General features: G+C 44.1%; 1 protein-coding gene across 3 annotated transcripts in view; it reads right to left on the reverse strand.

Annotated features, from left to right (window-relative positions):
• rnf123 (ring finger protein 123) overlaps window positions 1-25,049 on the reverse strand; it is a 390,439-nt gene that overhangs the window by 21,136 nt on the left and 344,254 nt on the right. For all 3 annotated transcript variants that reach the window (XM_087994538.1, XM_087994539.1, XM_087994537.1), the window contains exon 37: window positions 2,761-2,855. In XM_087994538.1, the coding sequence (XP_087850664.1) occupies window positions 2,761-2,855 (95 nt within the window). The remainder of the gene's footprint in view (window positions 1-2,760; window positions 2,856-25,049) is intronic.

Consider the following 25,049-nt stretch of genomic DNA (forward strand, 5'->3'; position numbering starts at 1 on the left):
TGTTCACTGAGGAGAGGGACATGATGAATGTTGAGATTAGAGACAGAAGTTTGATTAGTCTGGATCATCTTGACATAAGTCAGGAAGATGTGTTGGGTAGGCCAGAGTTTATGAAGGTGGACAAATCCCCAGGACCGGATGGGATCTAACCCAGGTTGCTGAGGGAGGCGAGAGGGGAAATAGCTAGGGCCGTGACAGATATCTTTGTAGCATCCTTAAACACAGGTGAGATGCTGGAGGACTGGAGGATTGCTCATGTTGTCCCCCTGTACAAGAAGGGTCAGTGGTGGGAAAGTTGCTGGAGAAGGTATAGAGGGATAAAATCTATTTATATTTTGAAAAGAATGGGCTTATCAGTGATAGGCAACATAATATAGGGGAGATCATGCCTTACCAATTTAATAGAGTTCTTTGAGGAAGTGACCAAGTTGATAGATGAAGGAAGGGCTGTAGATGTCATCTACATGGATTTTAGTAAGACATTTGATAAGGCTCCCCATGGTAAACTAACGGAGAAAGTGAAGTCACATGGTGTGCAGGGTGTTCTAGCTAGGTGGATAAAGAACTGGTTGAACAACATGAGACCACTGTTGTTTGTGATATACATAAATGATCTGGAAGAAGGCATTGTTGGTCTGATCAGATGACACGAAGTTTGCAGATGACACGAAGATTGGCGGAGTAGCAGAAAGCATAGGGGACTGTCAAAGAATACAGGAGAATATAGTTAGACTGGAGAGTTGGGCAGAGAAGTTGCAGATGGAGTTCAATCCAGACAAGTGTGAGGTGATGCATTTAGGCAAGACTAATTCTAGAGCGAATTATACAATGAATGGAAGAGCCTTGGGAAAAGTTGATGAGCAGAGAGGTCTAGGAGTGCAGGTCCATTGTATCCTGAAGGTTGCTGCATAGGTGGATAGAGTGGTCAAGAAGGCATATGGTATGCTTGCCTTTATCAGATGGGGTATTGAGTAGAAGAGCTGGCAGGTCATGTTAAAATTGTACATGATATTGGTTTGGCCGCATTTAGAATACTGTGTACAGTTCTGGTCACCATATTACCAAAAGGATGTGGACGCTTTGGAGAGGTGCAGAGAAGGTTTATGAGGATATTGCCTGGTATAGAAGGTGCTAGCTATGAAGAGAGATTGAGTAGGTTAGGTTTATTTTCATTAGAAAAAAGGAAATTGAGGAGGGTCCTGATTGAGGTTTACAAAATCATGAAGGGTATAGACATGGTAGATAGAGATAAGCTTTTTCCCAGGGTGAAGGATTCAATAACGAGACGTCATGTTTTCAAGGTGAGAGGTGGAAAGTTTAAGGGGGACACGTACGGCAAGTACTTTACACAGAGGGAGGTGGGTGTCTGGAATGCATTGCTAGCAGAGGTAGTAGAGGCAGGCACTGTAGATTCACTTAAGATGTGTCTGGACAGATGCATGACTAGGTGGGAGCAGAGGGGTACAGATGCTTAGGAAGTGGGCGACAGGTTTAGACAGTGGATTTGGATCGGCTCAGGCTTGGAGGGCCGAAGGGCCTGTTCCTGGGCTGTAAATTTTCTTTGTTATTTTTAACGATAGTGCTTAAATTAATTGTGTTTTGCTTAATGTTGAGTAGTTTGACCAGTCACGTTGTATCTGCAACACGGCACTTCACATCATCTTTTAAAATCAGAAAAAGTTAGGGTCTCGGCTACCTTCATAAAAGATTCACTCTGCAATTCTCCACAGCAGATACTGATTCACCTTGTGATATCCCACAGCAGATACTGAGACATCCTGTTACTGTATACCGAAGTCCAGATACTGATTCACCTTCACAGTGCTGCCTTTGAATATCGTTTATGATATGAACTATGTATCAGACTTGTTGCTCTCTCTCTCTCCTACACCTAAACATCCAATTTAAAAAGACTTGTATTTATGTAGCCCCTTGCATAACTTCTGTTGAAAAGTGTGGCATTGGAAAAGCACAGCAGGTCATGCAGCATCCGAGGAGCAGGAGAGTCAACATTTCGGTCATAAGCCTTTCATTAATTAGGAGTGAGGCTGGGGTGGGGTGGGGAGTGGCGGTGGCGGGTGGTGTAGCTGGGAAGGTGATAGGTAGATGGGGGCGATTGTGATAGGTCGGTGGGAAGGGTGGAGTGGATAGGTGGGAAGGACGACGGACAGGTGGGACAGGTCAAGAGGGCAGTGCTGACCTGGAGGGTTGGATCTGCCTATCACCCTGCTAGCTACCTCCCCCGCAGCCCCACCCCCCCTTCCTATTTACCTCTCAGCCCCCTCTCCCCCCTCACATTTTGGCTTATGCCCAAAACGCCGACTCTCCTGCTCCTTGGATGCTGCCAGAGCTGTTGTGCTTTTCCAGTGCTACACGTTTTGACTCTAACTCTCCAGCCTCACTTTCTCCTTTCATAACTTCAGTTGATTCCATGTGCCTCATTGTAAATACATCATTTTTGAAGTCTGATAGTTGTTTCATAGCTTCTTCCACTGGGATGAAATCCTTCAGAGTCCAGGTAAAGTAGTTTTGATCTCTGGCAGTGGCTAATTTCTGGGGGTTCCACATTCTTAATGGAGTGTCTGCATTTTCAAGTGTTTACATTTCTTCAGACTTGACATACTCCATTTACCTAGAACACAGCAAACACTGGGACAATGCTCCCAAGCTCTGTGATAGTGATAGCAAGCTGTCGGAGAGGCTTCACACTACTGCTTCCCCTACAACAGGGGTACATACAGGTAGCTCTGTAGTACTCACCAGTGCAGTAGCTGCTGCCTGCTTGGATTCCCGTGTCAAATGGGAGAGAACACTTTCAACTTTCCCCAGCTCTTCCAGGCTGATATAATCTGGGTCTGTTCAAGAAAAAAAACGCAGGGACATTCAGTTATACATATACCCTTAAATAAACCGTTAAATCGTAAGGCGATTTAACAAGAGAAACTTAGAAAATAGCTTGAACCACCTTATTTTCAGGTGGTTCAAGCTATTTTCTAAGTTTCTTATTTTCAGGTGGTTTCCGTGGCTGACAATCAACAGTTCTGGTAATGGATAGGATGATGTCTGGGACAGAAGGGGTAATGGACAGTGTGGTCTGGCACAGAACAGGCAATGGACAGGGTGAGATCTGACACACAGTGGGTAATGGACAGGATGAGGTCTAGCACAGAGTGCATAGTAGACAGTGTGTTGTGACTGAGTTTTATGGTCAGAGTGATGTCTGGGACAGAATGAGTTATGGACAGTGAAGCAATGGCTAATATGAGGAAAAAGTAACAAACGTGCTTTTTAGATATCACCTTTCAGAGCTTAAAGTTATCTCAAGGAGCTTCAGGATCAGTGAATTATCATCCTGTGATAGGAAACCTGGCCTCATATCAGTGCTCAGCAAGATCCCAAAAACAGCAGTTGGATAAAGACTAGATCAACAATCATATTAGCTGAGGGATTAATGAGATGTCTATGATACTGGAGGAACTCATTTGCTATTTCTTTTTCATCCTCAGCTTAATTTCTCAACCAGATATAGCACCTCCAATGGGGCAACGTTCCCTCACAATTACGAAACGTTTCAGCCTGGATGACATATGAGAGTGTTTGGTGTGGAGCATGAACTCAGGCAAGAATGCTACCACTAAGCCCAGGTTGACAGAAACAGTATTTGAGGAACATTGTCACTCCTGAAGAGTTTCTGCAGCAAATGAGCTTAGAAGTTCCAATGAGGAACTGGAGACTTGAAATACTAACTGTATTTCCCTCTCTACAGACGCTGCCAGACCTGCTGGGTTTCTCCAGCGATTTCTATTTGATTTCAGATCTCCAGCATCCTCAGTATGTTGCTTTTACATTGAAAGTAGGCTGATTTACTGGGCTGAGCTTCAGATGAACTGGATCTTGTCCTGAATTACATAATTGCACAGTCAATCCTGAAATAGTAGTTGGTAAGCAGGAAATCCCTGACTGTCCCTGGGGACTGAGTAAATGCTAGCATCCTCCCACTTCAATGAAGGTGCTCAGCACAGATTTGAAATTTATCCTGTGAATGTTCCTGTTTTGCACTCTCTAGCAATGCACTAATAAGACATTTCCTCACTGCTCAGTAACTGGCAATTAGTGTAGCGAAACACCACCTCAGATCAGCTCCTCTGATCAGCAATCTCACAACAGCACACTCCCACAAGTTCACTTTTAGTTTGCATTCTGTGCAAGCTGCTGAGCAACTGCAATAAGATTCAAAAGTCAACTCAGCTAAGAATTGCAAAATTCTCCCATGAATTGAGACACAGAGGGCTGATGTCAAAGGATATTAATGATAAGTTGCCTGCTGCTGTGAACTCTCCCTGATATATTTCCCTTTTTTTCAAGTCTACTTTGTTCTATGTGAATGTATTCTTTAATAAATATTATGGGCTAGAGGTTGGAAATCCTACAGCAAGTGATTCAACTCCTGACTCCCCAGAGCGTGCCCACCATCTGCCAGGCATAAGTCAGGAGTGTGATGGATTACTCTCCATTGACCTGGATGAGTGCAGCCCCAATAACACAAGCAGCTTGACACTAACCAGAACAAAACAGTCTGCTTGATTGGTACTTACAAATGTAAACATTCACTCCCTCCAGCACTGTGCACAATAAACAGCAGTGTGTACTGTCCACAACAACCCATCAAGGCTCCTTTGACAGCATCTTCCAAATCTGGGACCTCTACCGTCTAGAAAGTCAAAGGCAGTAGATACATGGGAGCATCACCACTTGCAGATTCCCCATCAAGCCACTCACCATCCTGACTTGGAACTACGTTACCATTCCTTCACTGTCACTAGGTCAAAATCCTGAATCTCCCTTGCGAATAACATTATGGGTTGACCTGCAGCTATTCAAAAAGACAGCTCACCACCACCTTCTGAAGAGGGATGGGCAATACATGCTGGCCTATTTAGTGGGATCCACATGCCATGAACAATTTTTAAAAAATAAGTTGTATTGTCATCTCCTGGCGTTCTGTGATCTCCCTTCCTTTTCTTCCTGTCTTGATATTGGACACTCCCTAGCTTGCCCCTGTTCCCTTTTTCTTGTCAAACTGTAATCCTTGCCTTTTTTCATCTGATCGTGTCACCATCTCATCCCTTTACATTTTCTCCCTTTCTTTAGAAATAAGCTGTTCAATTTCTCATCTGCTCCTTCCTGTTGTGAGCATTCAGTTCATTACGTTGTGTGCTTTTCTGTTCTATAATGACAACAATCATTGCCAATGGAATTGAGAGTGTGTCATAAACTGCTGAGGTAGCTAGGTTTCAAACTGCAGTGGGGAGATAATGGAGTCATACTGTTCTCATAATCACCTGGAAACTCCTGTAGTAGCAGGTCAGACCATTAAACACAGTGGCAATTGATGGAAATGCGGAGGGAAATGCAATTTCACAGAAAGATAACCCCCTGTACTCCCCATTACAGGAGGACAGAAGGGAGAATTGAGGAGGTAAAAACCAAAATTTGTGAAATACATCCCCAGTCTGTTTGCCATTATCCTTTGATGGCAGACAGTAAGACACAGTGTGCCTTGCGCCTTGGAGAGGCAAGAATTCTCCTTAACATTTTGAAATTAGGCTGCCACAATGCAATTTCAATTTATATTGAATGGTTGCTGACCAGGTTTCAAAGAGCTCAGGAAACCCAAAAGGTTTGTGCTATGTACAAGGCAGCCTTCAACCTCCCTAGCTGATTGCAGTCAGTCTTTTCCCCATACCATAATGAGTGACCTCTGAAAGAGCCAACCTCAGATACCAACCTTGGCCCTAAACCTCAACACCTGTCTCTAACCTATGATCACCCCTCCCCAGTCTTCATCCCAGGCCCTGGAAGCTGTCTCTGCAGTCCTCGATCTTCACCTCCACTCCCCTCTCCCACATGCCCTGTTGGCTCACTCTGCTGCTCCAACTCCTGCCTAAACACACATAGTTGTGCCTGCAGCCCACAATTACCTCTACTCCCTTCCCATCCTTAGCACTGATCTCTAATCAAATAAAACATCTCTGGTGAGGTCCCAGCATTGATTTGCCAGGAATACTGCAATCCCGTCTTTGTCAAATTTACCCAATGCCCCTCCGTCCAGCAAATATCTGAGCCATTCACTCAGTTTCTCCCTCCACAGATGCTGACAGCAGTTTTGTTTTCCTTTTATCACCTAAAACAAGTTGATCTGGTTATCTGTCTCCTTGCTGGAATGTTACTGTGTGCAAATTAGGTATTGCCTTTCCTAGGAGAAAGTGAGGACTGCAGATGCTGGAGAGTCAGTCAAAATGTGCGGTGCTGCAAAAACACAGCAGGTCAGGCAGGATCTGAGGAGCAGGAGGATCGAAGTTTTGGGCATAAGCCCTTCATCAGGAATGACATTCCTGATGATGACATTCCTGATAATGGGCTTATGCCCAAAACTTCGACTCTCCTGCTCCTCGGGTGCTGCCTGAGCTGCTGTTCTTTTCCAGTGCCCCACTCCTTTGCCTTTCCCACATCAACAATAGTAACCTGACAACAGGCTTTAATTGATGTTAAGTGTTTTGGGACATTCTGTGGCTGTGGAAGGTGTTATGTAAGTTCACTTCTGTTAAACACAAATGTGGTCTTCAACCGGAGCTGGGCTTTTATGCTCTAGATTTTAGAAGAATGGGTACCTTGCAACATTTTTACATGATAAGGCAGGAACAGTGCTTCCCCTAGCTAGGGGCACAGCAGAGCAGGCTCAAGGGACTGAATGGCCTCCTCCTGTGCATATGCTCCTGATCCTGGGAACCAGAATGAGATAAAATACCTCTGGAAAACCTGCCCCCCATTTGGCCATCTGAAAGTATTGAACCCCACTTAGACAGTAAGTACAGTATTGTGCTAAATTTAAGATTGATGAGAAGAAATAATAGACTCAGAAAAAGCTGTGGCTGAGTCCTACTCTTCAGTTTCTCCAATATTAATCATATCTAAAAAGTAATTCACCTAATACCTTAAGTTACAACTTCAGATGTAACATTTCAGGAAGTAACTAATCAGTTCTCTGCTGATTTAAAATTGCAAACTAAATTGACGGGTTAAAAGAAAAACAGATATGAATTTCACTCCGCAAACACATTATTGCGAGTAAATATTACGTGATACCAAAAATCCAATATACACCAAACACAGAGATACTATCACACTATTATCCCACAGGCAGGTTGTGCTTATCCTCAATGCGACCAGATAGTAACTTTTCACATAGAACTACTACGTCAAAGATCCTCGAGTTGCTCTGGCCGATTGTGTATTTTCTGCAGCTGATTACACTAACATCATGGTCTTAGTGAAGTCATTGCTGAGGCTGGATACATACCCCTCACTGAAGCGTCTTCCCCTGATGATTCCTTCCACATGGCTCTCCTCAAACCATCACGGTGACAGGGTAGCATTAACAACAAACCAACCCTTCACCGGTCTCCCTACTCCTCTATGCCAACACCAAACCAAACCTTTGTCTGTGCCCCATCTCCTCTGATATCCCAACACCAAACCAAACATTCGCCCGCCCCCTACTCCTCTGATATCCCAACACCAAACCTTCGCGTGTGCCCCATCTCCTCTGATATCCCAACACCAAACCAGACCTTCGCCTCTGCCCCATCTCCTCTGATATCCAAACACCAAACCAAACCTTTGCCTGTCCCCGTACTCCTCTGATATCCCAACATCAAACCAAACCTTCGCCTGTGTCCCTACTGCTCTGATATCCCCACAACAAACCAAACCTTCAACTGTGACCCATCTCCTCTGATATCCCAACTACAAACCTAACCTTTGCCTGTCCCCATCTCCTCTGATATCCCAACACCAAACCAAACCAAACCTTCCGCTGTCCCCCTACTCCTGATATCCCAAAACCAAACCAAACCTTCGCCTGGTCCCCCTACTCCTCTGATATCCCAACACCAAACCTTTGCATGTGCCCCATCTCCTCTGATATCCCAACCACAAACCTTCACCCGTCCCCTTACTCCTCTGATATCCCAAAACCAAACCAAACCTTCGCCTGCCTCCCTACTCCTCAGATATCCCAACACCAAACCAAATCTTCGCCTGTCCCCTTACTCCTCTGATATTCCAACACCAAACCAAATCTTCGCCCGTCCCCTTACGCCTCTGATATTCCAACACCAAATCAAACCTTCGTCTGCCTCCCTACTCCTCCTGTATCCCAACACCAAACCTTCGCCTGTGCCCCATCTCCTCTGATATCCCAACAACAAACCAAATCTTCGCCCGTCCCCTTACTCCTCTGATATTCCAACACCAAACCAAACCTTCGCCTGTGCCCCTACTCCTGATATCCTAACACCAAACCGTCGCCTGTGCCCCTACTCATCTGATATCCCAACACCAAACCAAACCTGCGCCCCATTTCCTCTGATATACCAACACCAAACCAAACCTGCACCTGTGCCCCATCTCCTCTGATATCCCAACACCAAACCAGACCTTCGCCTGTGCCCCTACTCCTCTGATATCCCAACACTAAACAAAATCTTTGCCTGTCCCCGTACTCCTCAGATATCCCAACACCAAACCAAATCTTCGCCTGTGCCCTTACTCCTCTGATATTCCAACACCAAACCAAACCTTCGTCTGCCCCCCTACTCCTCGAATATCCCAACACCAAACCTTCGCCTGTGCCCCTACTCCTCTGATATCCCAACACCAAACAAAATCTTTGCCTGTCCCCGTACTCCTCAGATATCCCAACACCAAACCAAATCTTCGCCTGTCCCCGTACTCCTCTGATATCCCAACTTCAAACTAAACCTTCGCCTGTGTCCCTACTGCTCTGATATCCCCACAACAAACCAAACCTTCAACTGTGACCCATCTCCTCTGATATCCCAACTACAAACCTAACCTTTGCCTGTCCCCCATCTCCTCTGATATCCCAACACCAAACCAAACCTTCGCCTGTCTCCCTACTCCTCGGATATCCCAACACCAAACCAAATCTTCACCCGTCCCCTTACTCCTCTGATATTCCAACACCAAACCAAACCTTCGCCTATGCCATATCTCCTCTGATATCCCAACACCAAACCAAACCTTCGCCTGTCCCCTTACTCCTCTGATATTCCAACACCAAACCAAATCTTCGCCCGTCCCCTTACGCCTCTGATATTCCAACACCAAATCAAACCTTCGTCTGCCTCCCTACTCCTCCTGTATCCCAACACCAAACCTTCGCCTGTGCCATCTCCTCTGATATCCCAACAACAAACCAAATCTTCGCCCGTCCCCTTACTCCTCTGATATTCCAACACCAAACCAAACCTTCGCCTGTGCCCCTACTCCTGATATCCTAACACCAAACCGTCGCCTGTGCCCCTACTCATCTGATATCCCAACACCAAACCAAACCTGCGCCTGTGCCCCATCTCCTCTGATATCCCAACACCAAACCAGACCTTCGCCTGTGCCCCTACTCCTCTGATATCCCAACACCAAAGAAAATCTTTGCCTGTCCCCGTACTCCTCAGATATCCCAACACCAAACCAAATCTTCGCCTGTGCCCTTACTCCTCTGATATTCCAACACCAAACCAAACCTTCGTCTGCCCCCCTACTCCTCTAATATCCCAACACCAAACCTTCGCCTGTGCCCCTACTCCTCTGATATCCCAACACCAAACAAAATCTTTGCCTGTCCCCGTACTCCTCTGATATCCCAACATCAAACTAAACCTTCGCCTGTGTCCCTACTGCTCTGATATCCCCACAACAAACCAAACCTTCAACTGTGTCCCATCTCCTCTGATATCCCAACTACAAACCTAACCTTTGCCTGTCCCCCATCTCCTCTGATATCCCAACACCAAACCAAACCTTCGCCTATGCCATATCTCCTCTGATATCCCAACACCAAACCAAACCTTCGCCTGTCCCCTTACGCCTCTGATATTCCAACACCAAATCAAACCTTCGTCTGCCTCCCTACTCCTCCTGTATCCCAACACCAAACCTTCGCCTGTGCCCCATCTCCTCTGATATCCCAACACCAAACAAAACCTGCGCCTGTCCCCCTACTCCTTTGATATCCCAACACCAAACAAAACCTTTGCCTGACCCCCTACCCCTGACATCCCAACACCAAATCCAACCATTGCCTGTCTCCCAACTCCTCTGATATCCCAACACCAAACCAAACCTTCGCCTGTGCCATATCTCCTGATATCCCAACACCAAACCAAACCTTCGCCTGTGCCCCTACTCCGGATATCCTAACACCAAACCGTCGCCTGTGCCCCTACTCCCCTGATATCCCAACACCAAACCAAACCTGCACCTGTGCCCCATTTCCTCTGATATACCAACACCAAACCAAACCTTCGCCTGTGCCCCATCTCCTCTGATATCCCAACACCAAACCAAACCTTCGCCTGTGCCCCTACTCCTCTGATATCCCAACACCAAACCAAACCTGCGCCTCTGCCCCATCTCCTCTGATATCCCAACACCAAACAAAATCTTTGCCTGTCCCCGTACTCCTCTGATATCCCAACATCAAACCAAACCTTCGTCTGTGTCCCTACTGCTCTGATATCCCCACAACAAACCAAACCTTCAACTGTGACCCATCTCCTCTGATATCCCAACTACAAACCTAACCTTTGCCTGTCCCCCATCTCCTCTGATATCCCAACACCAAACCAAACCAAACCTTCCCCTGTCCCCCTACTCCTGATATCCTAACACCAAACCGTCGCCTGTGCCCCTACTCCCCTGATTTCCCAACACCAAACCAAACCTGCGCCTGTGCCCCATTTCCTCTGATATCCCAACACCAAACCAAACCATCGCCTGTGCCCCTACTCATCTGATATCCCAACACCAAAGAAAATCTTTGCCTGTCCACGTACTCCTCTGATATCCCAACATCAAACCAAATCTTTGCCTGTGTCCCTACTGCTCTGATATCCCCACAACAAACCTAATCTTTGTCTGTCCCCCATCTCCTCGGATATCCCAACACCAAACCTTCCCGTCCCCCTACTCTTGATATCCCAACACCAAACCAAATCTTCGCCTGTGTCCCTACTCCTCTGATATCCCAACACCAAACCAAACCTCAGCCTGTGCCCCTACTCCTCTGATATCCCAATACCAAACCTTCACCTGTGCCCCATTTCCTCTGATATCCCAACACCAAATAAAACCTGCGCCTGTCCCCCTACTCCTTTGATATCCCAACACCAAACCTTCGCCTATGCCCCATTTCCTCTGATATCCCAACACCAAATCAAACCTTCGTCCGTCCCCCTACTCCTCTGATATCCCAACACCAAATCTTCGCGTGTGCCCCATCTCCTCTGATATCCCAAAACCAAACCAAACCTTCTCCCGTCCCCCTCCTCCTCTGATATCCCAACACCAAACCAAACCGTCGCCTGTCCCCCTACTCCTCTAATATGCAAACACAAAACCAAACCTTCTTGTGTGCCCCATCTCCTCTGATATCCCAACACCAAACCAAACCTTCACCTGTGCCCCATCTCCTCTGATATCCCAACACCAAACCAAACCTTCACCTGTGCCCCATCTCCTCTGATATCCCAACACCAAACCAAACCTTCACCTGTGCCCCATCTCCTCTGATATCCCAACACCAAACCAAATCTTCACCCGTCCCCTTACTCCTCTGATATTCTAACACCAAACCAAACGTTAGTCTGCCCCCCTACTCCTCTGATATCCCAACACCAAACCAAACCTTCGCCTGTCCCCCTACTCCTCTGTTATTCCAAAACCAAACCAAACCTTCGCCTGTGCTCCTACTCCTCTGTTATTCCAACACCAAACCTAACCTTCGCCTGTGCCCCTACTCCTCTGATATCCCCACAACAAACCAAACCTTCACGTGTTCCCACATCTCCTCTGATATCCAACACCAAACCAAATCTTCGCCTGTGCCCCATCTCCTCTGATATCCCAACACCAAACCAAACCTTTGCCTGTCTCCCTACTCCTCTGATATCCCAACACCAAACCAAACCTTTGCCCGTCCCTACTCCTGATATCCCAACACCAAACCTTTGCCTGTGCCCCATCTCCTCTGATATCCCGAAACCAAACCAAACCTTCGCCTGTCTCCCTACTCCTCGAATATCCCAACACTAAACCAAATCTTCGCCCGTCCCCTTACTCCTCTGATATTCCAACACCAAACCAAATCTTCGTCTGTCCCCGTACTCCTGATATCCCAACAAACCAAACCAAACCTTCGCCTGTCCCCCATCTCCTGTGATATCCCAACACCAAACAAAACCTTCGCCTGACCCCCTACCCCTGACATCCCAACACCAAACCAAACCATTGCCTGTCTTCCAACTCCTCTGATATCCCAACACCAAACCAAACCTTCGCCTGTCTCCCTACTCCTCTGATATTCCAACACCAAACCAAATCTTCGCCCGTCCCCTTACTCCTCTGGTATTCCAACACCAAACCAAACCTTCTTGTGTGCCCCATCTCCTCTGATATCCCAACACCAAACCAAACCTTCACCTGTGCCCCAACTCCTCTGATATCCCAACACCAAACCAAATCTTCACCCGTCCCCTTACTCCTCTGATATTCTAACACCAAACCAAACGTTAGTCTGCCCCCCTACTCCTCTGATATCCCAACACCAAACCAAACCTTCGCCTGTCCCCCTACTCCTCAGATATCCCAACACCCAACCAAACCTTCTTGTGTGACCCATCTCCTCTGATATCGCAACACCAAACCAAACCTTCGCCTGTGCTACTACTCCTCTGATATCCCAACATCAAACCAAACTTTCCCCTGTCCCCTACTCCTGATATCCCAACACCAAACCAAACCTTCGCCTGTCCCCCTACTCCTGTGATATCCCAACACCAAACCTTCGCCTGTGCCCCATTTCCTCTGATATCCCAACACCAAACCAAATCTTCATCTGTGCCCGTCTCCTCTGATATCCCAACACCAAATCAAATCTTCGCCCGAACCCTTACTCCTGTGATATCCCAACACCAAACCAAACCAAACCTTCGCCTGTCCCCCATCTCCTCTGATATCCCAACACCAAACAAAATCTTCGCCTGTCCCCCCAATCCTAATATCCCAACACCAAACCAAACCTTCGCCTGTCCCCCTACTCCTGATATCCCAACACCAAACCAAACCTTCGCCGTCACCCTCCTCCTGATATCCCAACAACAAACAAAACCATCGCCTGTGCCCGTACTCCTCTAATATCCCAATACCAAACCAAACCTTCGCTTGGTCCCCCTACTCCTCTGATATCCCAACACCAAACCAAACCTTTGCCTGTCCCCCTACTCCTCTGATATCCCAACACCAAACCTTCGCCTGTGCCCCGACTCCTCTGATATCCCAACACCAAACCAAATCTTCGCCTGTCCCCCTACTCCTCTGATATCCCAACATCAAACCAAACCATTGCCTGTCCCTCACTCCTCTGATATCCCAACACCAAACCAAACCTTCACCTGTCCCCCTACTCCTCTGATATCCCAACACCAAACCAAACCAAACCAAACCAAACCAAACCTTCGCCCGTCTCCTACTGCTCCAATATCTCAGCACCAAACCAAACCTTCACCTGTCCCCCTACTCCTCTAATATCCCAACACCAAACCAAACCTTCGCCCGTCCCCATCTCCTCTGATATCCCGACACCAAACATTTGCCTGTGCCCCTACTCCTTTGATATCCCAAAACCAAATCAAACCTTCGCCTATGCCCCTACTCCTCTGATATCCCAAAACAAGCAAACCTTCATCTTCCCCTACTCCTCTGATATCCCTTGACTTCTCAGCCTGTGCTAACTCTTTTGCCTCTCAATTAAAATCATTTTCTCTACCGTCAACTAAAGTACATATGAAGTATCTCACTGTGATATCTTCACTGACTTCCTCTCTCAGCTTTTGCACTAGCTTAACTTCTTACCCTCAATATTTTTTTCCTTGCTGGGTCTCTCCTCCGAATTCAATATCTTTCTAACTTCCTCTCAATCACTACCCTCATATAAACCTCTGTTTACTCCCAGCCTTTCGGCCTCACTAGCTCCACGTAAGGGCCGTTTGTTTTGTAAACAAAGGTTGAGACTAACTGCTTGGCTGCCTCTGCCTTCCATTTGGCCCAAAATTCCTCGTTCTTTCCTACTGTCCAGCTTGAAACTCACATCTTTCTTTAGGTTTCACCTCCCATGTTGCCATGCGCTTTCGAAGCTCAATCTTATTCATGAGATACATATTCTGCTCCCTCAATCCTATTTTCACTAAATTGTTCACCTTTCCGTGTTCAATGATGTGTTAATGGTTCTCTCTCCTCAGGTACTCTTTGCACTCCCTTTCAAATCTGCTGTCATCATGTGTTGTCACCTACTAAAACCAAGCACATCTTTCCCAAAATATCTGACTTACCACAATATCAAAATTGTTTTTACTGAAGTTAACCTGACAAATCACATGGCTGTGGTCACAGTAAACCATCCCTATACATCACTCCTATCCTATCTGACGCCTTCGACCACTCTCCAGCTGGGTGGAATTGTTCTCCCCCGCTTTCTATCAAACTGCAACCAGAGAGTTGTCTGCAGTGGTTTCCCTTTCCATTTACCACACTGGAAACGCTAAATTTTATCCTTGTCCTGCTTCTATTCCTCATCACTCAGCTGTTTGCACTCAGCTCTACTTCAGCCCTTATTGCACTTGGTCCCTCAACAGTCCCACTGCTTGGTCCACACCCAAGTACTGAATGAATAGAAATCTCTTCCAATGAAACACTGGTAAGATCAAAGCTATTGCCTTCAGAGACCATTACAGTCTCATTGCCTGGCTATTGTTCTTATACCACTTAATGCCATGTGTCTGAAGCTAAGCCACCCATTCACAATAAAAACCAAAAGAACTGCAGATGCTGTATATCAGAAACAAAAACAGAAATTGCTGGAAAAGCTCGGCAGGTCTGGCAGCACCTGTGAAGAGAGATCAGAATTTACGTTTCGGTTCTGGTGACCCTTCCTCAGATCCTCTCACAGGCCATTCACAAACTTGGTGTTATAGCGAACCCTGAAATGAACCTCTGCTCCATCACCAAGATTGCCTACTTCCACATCCGTAACATTGTGGACTACAATCCTACCTTAGCTGTTGAAACCTTTATCTATGCTGCTACCTCTGGGTTTGTTTATTCCAATTCCTTCATATAAAATAAAGCCAAGAATCACAGATGCTGGAAATTTGAAAGAAAAACCAAAATTGCTGGAGAAATTCTGCAGGCCTGGCAGCTTCCGTGGAGAGTTACCACTTCGGATCCAGTGACCCTTTACCAGAACAATGGAATATATTGTAAATAAGTTTATATACGTTGCAAGTAATTGTGCTGTCAGCACTGATCCCCACGAGATATAGGTTGCCATCATGTTACCTGCAACGAGTAGTGTGCCACACAGTTCTGTGTCAGAGCAGAAAGAATAAAAGAGCTGAAAACTATTTAAACGGGAAAGACTGCACAAAACTGCAGGACAGAGGGATGAGTAGGTCTTAGAACATAAAGTTAGCATTTAAGTTCAGTGGGTAATAGGAAAGGCAAATGAAATGTTGGCCTTTATTTAAAAGGGAATGGGGTATAAAAATAGGGAGGTCTTGTTCAAACTACACAAGATACTAGTTTGTGTTACAGCTTGAATAGTGTGAAAGTTTTTGGTCCGCCTCACTAAGGTAAGATATATTGGCATCGGAGGCAGTCCAGAGGAGGTTCATGGGTTGATTCTGGAAGGATTTTCTTATCAGTAGAAGTTGAATATGTGGGCTTGTATTTAGTAGATTTTAAGAAAATGGGAGATCTGTTTTCAAATATATAACATTCTTTGGGGTTTTGGACAGGTAGATGCTGAGAGGTTGTTTCCCCTTGTGGAAGAGTTTCAGAACACAGTGCATAATTTCAAAGTAAGAAGTCACCCATTTAAGACAGATCACTTCGAGGGTTGTGAATCAGTGGTATTGTTACTTCACAGGTCTTTACAGACTGGGGAACTGATTAAAGTCAAGGCTGAAATAGACACATTTATTCAGTAAGGTAAGCAAGGGTAATGAAGAAAAGGCAGGCCAGATCAGCTATGACTATATTGAATGGTGCAGTGGACTCAATGGACCAAGTGTCCTATTTCTGTTCCTGTATCTTATAACCCTAACACACTGAGCAGAGAATTTATCTTTGAGTATATGCTATATATTCTGCATGTTGTTTTCTGACCCCTCCCTCCTTGACACAAGGTAGAGGAGCAGACAGTGACCCTCAGCCCCTCTCCAGCATTTTAACTATTCTGATTTTGTGCCTTGGTCACAACCTCCCAAATTATTCCCACAATCCATGAATGCCTTGGACTTGCAATTTTGTCTCCAAGGCTTTGGAATGTGCAATATTTGAAAACAGATCTCCCATTTTCTTAAAATCTACTAAATACAAGCCCACATATTCAACTTCTACTGATAAGAAAATCCTTCCAGAATCAACCCATGAACCTCCTCTGGACTGCCTCCGATGCCAATATATCTTACCTTAGTGAGGCGGACCAAAAACTTTCACACTATTCAAGCTGTAACACAAACTAGTATCTTGTGTAGTTTGAACAAGACCTCCCTATTTTTATACCCCATTCCCTTTTAAATAAAGGCCAACATTTCATTTGCCTTTCCTATTACCCACTGAACTTAAATGCTAACTTTATGTTCTAAGACCTACTCATCCCTCTGTCCTGCAGTTTTGTGCAGTCTTTCCCGTTTAAATAGTTTTCAGCTCTTTTATTCTTTCTGCTCATTCAATAGAATACCACGTAGCCCACTGTTTGTCCTTTGGAAGAGCTACCTAATTTGTCCCATTTCGCCTACTATTTTTCCAGTTGTCCTGCAAACTGCTGGTAAACACAACCTGTGTATCTCAATTTAGAATGGAAGAGTGCCAACACAGGAAAGTCCTGAACATCAGGTGCTGACAGACAAAGCTGCTTGGATGACCTGCAGCAATTTCAGCTCCACTGCACTGATTTCACAGCTGCCTGGGGAACTGCTCATAACTAGAAATAACGTTTTCACATCTCTCCTGTTGGGAAGAAAATGCGCACATCACCTTTTTATTCTTTTTTGTTCTAATCCAGTCCTTCCACTGAAAGGAAGAACTTGCATTTTTAAGGACCCTGACATGACCTCATAAAATATCAAGATGCTTTATAGCCAATGGTGTACTTTCAGTGTAGTCATTGTTACAATGCTGGAAATACAACAACCAATTTGCACATAACCACCAACAGGATGAGATAAATATCCAAATTATTCATTTAGTAATTGAAGTTTGAGAGATTAATACTCGTCACAATCTTGTTAGAAATCCATTACTCTTGTTTAATTAGTCACATTTTACCCAAATGGAGCCTTGGTTTAACCTAATCTCTGACAGAAGTACCTGACAACATAGCTCTCCCTTGTAACTGCAGTTGGAGTGTCAGGCTACATTCTCAAGGGTCTAGATATTCAGATACAATTAAAATACTCAAACAATATTCAGGCTCTTAGACAATCACTGCTTAACTGTTAGTACATAATATTCAAAAGCAGTGTTCACAATAAAATGGTTTTAGTTTCCTTTGCACAGTATTCTCTCAAAGAGAGAGCATCCTCTGAAAATTGGGTCAATGGTTTATGTATATTGGAACTAGCTGTGCAAATTCATGTCAGTCCTTTGCACATTCTATTTGTTTTTGTGAAAACTCCCTCTCTCTGTTACAGATTCCAATCTTATAATGCTCCTCCATTTAATACTAAGGACTGGACCGTTATACTGTAACCTTGTTAGATACATCTCCATGCAGCATTACAATTGCCCCCTGCACAAACAGCATGTAACTTAGCACTCCTGAGGGCAAGAAGAGTCAGACCTGCAAGTCAGAATGTATGTGGGGATGCAGATATGCAGATGTTGAGGCTTGGTGCTTTCACTTACTTTCCAGAGGGGGAGAGGAATTGGGCCTGTGTTTTTAGAGGAGTGCACCAATGGTACAGGAGTGAAAAACAATGCAAAGGCAGTAATAACCAAGGGGTCTTTAGTTAAAGGATAGATGGGCATTTCTGCAGCTGTCAACATGACTCCAGGATGATTTGCTGCATCCCTGGTGCTAGAGTTAAGGATGACTGCAGGACATTCTTCTGGGGGAGGGTGAGTGGCCAGAGTTCATGGTCCACATTGGCACCAACGACATAGGCAGGAATGGGATGTGATCCTGGAATTGAAACTCATGAAGCTAGGCAGAAAAGTAGCAAGCAGGATTGTAAAAGCAGTTAACTCCAGATTACTCCCAGTGTTACATATAAGTCAGTCTTTCCTTAATTAGCAACAAGCTCACTAGTGATCTAATCAGCATTAAAGGTGGGAGATAAACAGCCCATGACTGGAAAAAGAGTGAGCAACTGGAAAGCAATTCTAAGTGGTGGAAATGAGCATGTTGTCAGGGACGCCCTTTTGTGGTGGCCATTACTTATTTCGGTGCCGGTGCTGAGATTTCTAGTGGGACTGGGCAAGATCTGGCATTGTTGCCAGGACTAGGTGATGGGCTCTCTGCTGGGTGAGAAGGAAACTCGAACAGAAAGTGGGAAGAAGCAGGCTGCAAGAAGGGGAAGGGGCGGTGCTGAGAGGAAGAGGTGTCAACAAGGTTGGAGGGGGAGAAGGAGGCTGCAAGTGGGGATAGGCAACAAGGAGGCTGCAAGGGAAAAATGTACAGGGAATCCCACTGTAAACGGACGCTACGTCGATTATGAATTTTAAATCTGAGACACAGGAAAAAGAGTAGTAAATAACTGGGTTAAATCCTTTCAGCTTAGTTCATGTGCAATGGGAATGCTTCAGCTGTGACCCACCAGTCTGTGCGTTATGTTGATGCATTTTAGGCCTATGTAGCTATTCCAAAAGCAAACCCTTGCTGTTGCCTTGAGAAATTTAGATACATGGTGTGTATGTTTACTCTGTGTATACTGATTCAAATTTACTGCAACACAGTTCATTATTGAGAACATAGATGAATTTCTGAAACTCTGCTTCTGGGAATGTCCAAGTCCGCATACGGTAATATAAATTTGGAAATGACTGTTATCGCATGATTGCGTCACCTAACACATGAGGTAGTTCAAATGAAAAAGGAGCTCCAAAACCAAAAACTGACCTCAAAAATCTAAAAGTTGCCCTCAAGAATTTGACCCTGATATAGAAGCGCTTCAGAAAATGCAAAAATAATTTGCAAAGTTTTGAGATTGGAACTTCAGAGAAATATAGAGAAGACTGAACAGACTGTACCTCCTTCCTCTTTAATGTTATGAAGCATTTCAATAGTTTAAGCATAAGGTAGGCCAAAACTAGGAGACATAAATCAACATAGTTAACAGCAAACCCAATTCAGGAGGATAAAAGAAAAATACGGCAGATGCTAGAAATCTGAGACAAACACAGAGAATGCTGGTGAAATGCAGCAGAGTTGGCAGCATCTGTAGACAGAGAAACAGGGAGAGTTAGCATTTCGAGTCTGGTGTGACTCTTCTTCAGAATTCAGAAGAGTGGTGAGCATGTGAAGCTTACTAACACACAGAATGGTTACAGTTCAGAAGGGTGCCAAGACCATGAGGAGGAAGAAATAGTAGAAACCATCATTAGGTTTAAAAGAATTAAACAGAGTGAGACATATACCAGCTTGGTGAAATGGTCTGCTTCGGTGCATGACTAAGATCAAAGGTAAAACCCATTATTGTTGGGTCTGGTACCAGTAAAGTGTTTACAGTATGCTCAGCACAAGCATCTTCAATCAATGGACCTTCCATCTCCAAGACTGGCACTGGCTGTTGATTCTACAGTGTTCAATCTCACTCATAACTCTTGATTTTGAAGCAGCTCATGCCAGAATATATTTTGCAAACACCCAGATTTCACTGCGAAATAGCAGCTAACATTCTTGGCGTCGAGCACCAGGAAATGTCCATCCCTCAACAGGAAAAAGCTGAGCCACCTCCTGCTGACCTTTAATGGCACCATTATTACCAAAGCTACCACTAATAACATCTTGGAGGTTATCATTGATTAGAGGGTGATCATCAGCACTGTGTCAACATGGCTGATTCTAAGAGCAGATGAGAGGTACACCTCCTGCCCACCCTACCAGTCTCCATCACTAAGCAACAGGTTGATGAAGTGCCGACCAATTACTCAGCTAGATTTTAGAAATGCAAAATTTCAGAAGCTCAACATTAATCGGGTCAAAGCACACTATTTAATTGGTGCCCTGCCATTGAATAGAATATCCAATATAAATTCATGTCACTGTAGTGTGTGAGATCTACAGGAATACACAGCCATAACCCAACAAAGCTACTGATAAAATATGGTAGCTCCATGATCTCTACTACTACATAAGAGCAATATCATGGGACCATTGTCACCTTCCTAATTAATCTCAAACTCAGAAAGCCATAAAATAGACAGAATATTTCATCCTCATTATCACTGGGTCTAGTGAAGCTTGCCTTGTGGCCATTTTACAGGGGAATCTCATTAACATTTACCAAAGCTATAACACGTTGGAGCTGATATAGGCTATCTGGCCCATTTTGAGACTGCTCTGCCATTCAATGAAATCATGTTGATCTGACAATCCTAAACACCACTTTGCGGTTTTTTCCCCATAACCCTCGATTCCTTTACTGATTAAAAATGTCTATCTCTGTCTTGAAAATACTCAATGAATATACTCAATGATAGCCAGCTGCGGTAAACGAATTTCATAGATTCATCACCGTCCAAGTCAAAATTCCATCTTATCTCTATCTTAAACGAGTATCTCTTTACACTATGATGATGTCTTCTGGTCCCAGGTTCCTCACAAAGGGGAGCAACCTTTCCACATCTACACTGTCAAGCTCCCTAAAAATCGTACATGTTTCAGGAAGGTCTCCTCTCATTCTTTGAAATTGACTTAGCACACAGCCAACCTAATCAGCTTCTCCATATAAGATGATCCCCCCATATCCAGGATCAACCCAGCAAATCCGCTTTGGATTGCCTTCAGATTTACTTTGTAAACAATTATCTATACATTGTAAATGATTGTGATCCTGGCTCTGATCCTTGCTACAGGTTGCCATCATGAAAATGACCTCTTTTATGCTAACTCTCTGCCTTCAGCTGGTTAGTCAATCTTTTCCATGCTAATATACAAATTCTCAACACCATGGGCTCTCATCTTATTAAGTAACTTTATACGCAGTACCTTATTGAATTGTCTTCTGGAAATTCAAATATATTGATTACTGGTTTCCCTTTATTCAAACCGCTTGTTACCTCCTCAAAGACCGGTGATAAATTTGTGAGGCATGAAGCAACACTGACTTTGTTTCATTATATTATGGGTTTCTAAATGCTCCCTTCATAAAAGAGTTTAATATTTTCCCAACAACAGATGATGGGCTAACTAGCCTACAGTTACCCTGCATTTTGTCTCCTGCTCTTTTTTAATTACACTGGCAGTTTTCCAATCTTCTGAATATTTGTCAGAATCCTAGGATTCTTGGAAGATATCTACTATCTCCAAAGCTACTTTCTTTGAAATCTTAGGATGCAACCCAATAGATCCAAAGGACTTACTAGTCTTTATCTCCTTAATTATTTAATATTTTTGGAATGCTATTATTATCCTGTACCATGAAGACTGATGCGAAGTATTTGTTCAACTCCTCTGCCATTTCCTGTCTCCCCATTATTATTTCAGCGTCTCATTCCATAAGAGCTCAGTGTTTAGCATTGCCTCTCTTCCTTTTTATATATTTGAAGAAGTTATTACTCTCCTTCTCTTGTTACTTGTTAGTTTACCTTCAGTTTATTTTTTTTTGGTTATCCTATGTTGTCTACTAACACTTCCCCAATCACCTAATGTACCACTAATCTTTGCCACTTTTGTATGTTATAACCTTTTCCTTTCTATTCAATAATGTTGTTAACTTCCCTAGTTAACCACAATTGGTTTATCCCCTTCCTAGAATCCTTCTAGCTCTCATCTTTGCTGAGTGTCATGGAACTATTTTCTTAAACATTTAACATTGCTCATTAACCGTCTTTTCTTCTAAACTGCTTTCCCAATACATTCCAGTCAATGCCACCCTCATTCTCATTGTAATTACCTTTATTTAAGTTTAGTAACGTTAATTCAGATCGAAGTCAAACTGAGATGCTGAATTATACAATGCTATGGTCACTGTTTCTAAGGGGCTCTTTGACTTTGAGATCATTTATTAAACCTGCCTCATGACATGTTACCAGAACCCAAAAAGCCGAAGTATTGGGTTGTTGGACCACAGGGCTGCTCTCACATTACAGAAAGACAAATGATGGTGGTTTAACCTTAGAGTCACCATGCACAAGGTGAGGAGAGTCCTTTGTGGTATTTGCAGCTGATGGGAAAGCGGAACCATATTGTCGGCGTCATTCTGCAATGCAAACCAGCTGTCCAGCTAAATAAGTTAACCAACCCCAGAATAATCGGATTCTTGATTGGATCCACAATGGGTACTGTTCTAGGAAATTAACATGATTGCACTTTATGAATTCTTCCTTGCGCTACCTATGTCAATCTGACTTTCCCAATCTGCATGAAGACTAAAGCCAGCCATGATTAATTTACTGACTTTTTAATCTTCTGATTTATTCTGTCCTACTGTACAGTTACTGTTAGAGGGCCTATAATTACTTTTACCAGTGTCTTCCTCATCTTGTTATTTTTTACCTTCAGCTATATGATTCTATGACACCCAGTCCAAGAACATTTTTGCTCATTCCATACACGCACCACCCTCTGTGTGAAGAAGTTGCCCCTTAGGTCTCTTTTATATCTTTCTCCTCTCACCCTAAACCTATGCCCTCTAGTTCCAGAGTGGGAGAGTCCAGAACTAGAGGGCATTGGTTTAGGGTGAGAGGGGAAAGATATAAAAGCGACCTAAGGAGCAACTTTTTCACACAGAAGGTGGTACGCGTATGGAATGAGCTGCCAGAGGAAGTATGGAGGCCAGTGCAATAACAACATTTAAATGGCATTTGGATGGGTATACGTACAGGAAGGGTTTGGAGGGATATGGGCCAGGTGCTGGCAGGTGGGGCAAGATTGGGTTGGGATATCTGGTTGGCATGGATGAGTTGGACCGAAAGGTTTGTTACCGTGCTGTACATCTCTATGACTCTAACTTACTAATTACATCTTGTACTAGTAAAGCTACCCCACCACTCGCCTGTTCCTGCTTGCCCATTTGAAGGGTCACATACACCTGAATGTTCAATTCCCAGTTTTTAACTTCTTGTAATCATATCTCAATAATGACTATAAATAAATATCCATCAGCCTCTATTTGCTAACAATGACTTTTCTTCAAACCAAACCATTAAGATCCTTTGATGCTTCATCTGTGCATGTCACGATGTTCATGTGATTCATATATTATAGGAAACTTTGCTTCTGGTTAAAGAGCAGATTGTTCCAAACTGAACACAGACACAGTGGCTATTGACAGCTGCCATACCCAAATCATTTTGTTTGGTATCACGGTCCTGTATTCTCTTTAACCAGGAGATACAGACCTTGAAACAAAGTGCACCTGGAAAGCTTGTGTAAAAAAGGTTTTCTTTTAAATAGAAGGCCCTTTAAGGTTAAAGACATCAGGTGTCAGGTATGGTTCAATGACAACATTCTAACCTCCAAGCTATAAAGTTCAAGTCCCATTCCAGAGACTTGGAGACACAATCCAGGCTGACACTTCAGTGTAATAGAGGGACTGCTGCACAGTCTGAGGTGGCACCTTTCAGATGAAGTGCTAAACTGGCATCACAACTACATTCTCAGGTGGACCCAAAAGAATCCATGACAATATTTGAAAACCCTCCTGGTGAATATTTACACCTCAACCAACACCTGAAACAGATCAATTTGTCGGTTATTTTATTCAAAATAGTAAACACACGTTTGTCAATAAATGTAAGCCTTTCTTTCTTTAGCATCTATTCTTACAGCTGTGTCCTTACAAAGCAACATAATACACCCCTGAGATGTCAAACCAATCAGTTAAATTATGATAACTTAAATCATACAGGAGGAGGCCACTGGCCAATCATGTCTGCACAGACTCTTTTAAAGAACTATGCAGTTAGTCTCATACTACCTGCAAATTTTAATGTTTTACTCAATTTCCTTTTGAAAATCACTTCTGAAGCTACTTCCAACATCCTTTCATGCAGTGGATTCCGGTCAGGACTTGCTACGTAAAAGAAATCCTGAAGATCATTGCTGATTATCTTATTATGGCTGCATGGTGGCTCAGTGGTTAGCATTGCTGCCTCACAGTGCCAGGGACCCGGGTTCGATTCCAGCCTCAGGTAACCGACTCTGTGGAGTTTGCACATTCTCCCAGTGTCTGCGTGGATTTCCTCTGGGTGCGCCAGTTTCCTCCCACAGTTCAAAGATGTGCAGGTCAGTTGAATTGGCTACGCCAAATTGCCCATAGTGTTCAGGGATGTGTAAGTTAGGTGCATTAGTTTTGGAAAATGTAAAGTAATAGGGTAGGGGAATGGGTCTGAGTGGGATACTCTTCAGAGGGTCGGTATGGACATGTTGGGCCAAAGGGCCTGTTTCCACACTGTAGGGATTCTGTTCTATTCTATCCTATTCTAAATCTGGAACATTTTGCTACTGACCCTCTCCTCATTTATTCTTTAGAGCAAAATCTGTTAGGTTTCAACACTTTTATTAAATCTCTCAACTTTTCTCCATGACTGAGTGAGATTTTACAAATTAGGCAGTGAACAAAAGGCCCTTCAATTTACATGGTCCATACCATTCCATTATTAAACCCAGACTATTTACACAATATCTCCTTCACAAAAACAGCATAAATCACCCAATGCTGCATTTTAAACGTTACAATACT

The sequence above is a fragment of the Chiloscyllium plagiosum genome, unplaced genomic scaffold (genome assembly GCF_037043375.1).
Source record: "Chiloscyllium plagiosum isolate Xiang-an unplaced genomic scaffold, Cpla_swu_hap1 HiC_scaffold_14, whole genome shotgun sequence".
Taxonomy (NCBI): domain Eukaryota; kingdom Metazoa; phylum Chordata; class Chondrichthyes; order Orectolobiformes; family Hemiscylliidae; genus Chiloscyllium; species Chiloscyllium plagiosum.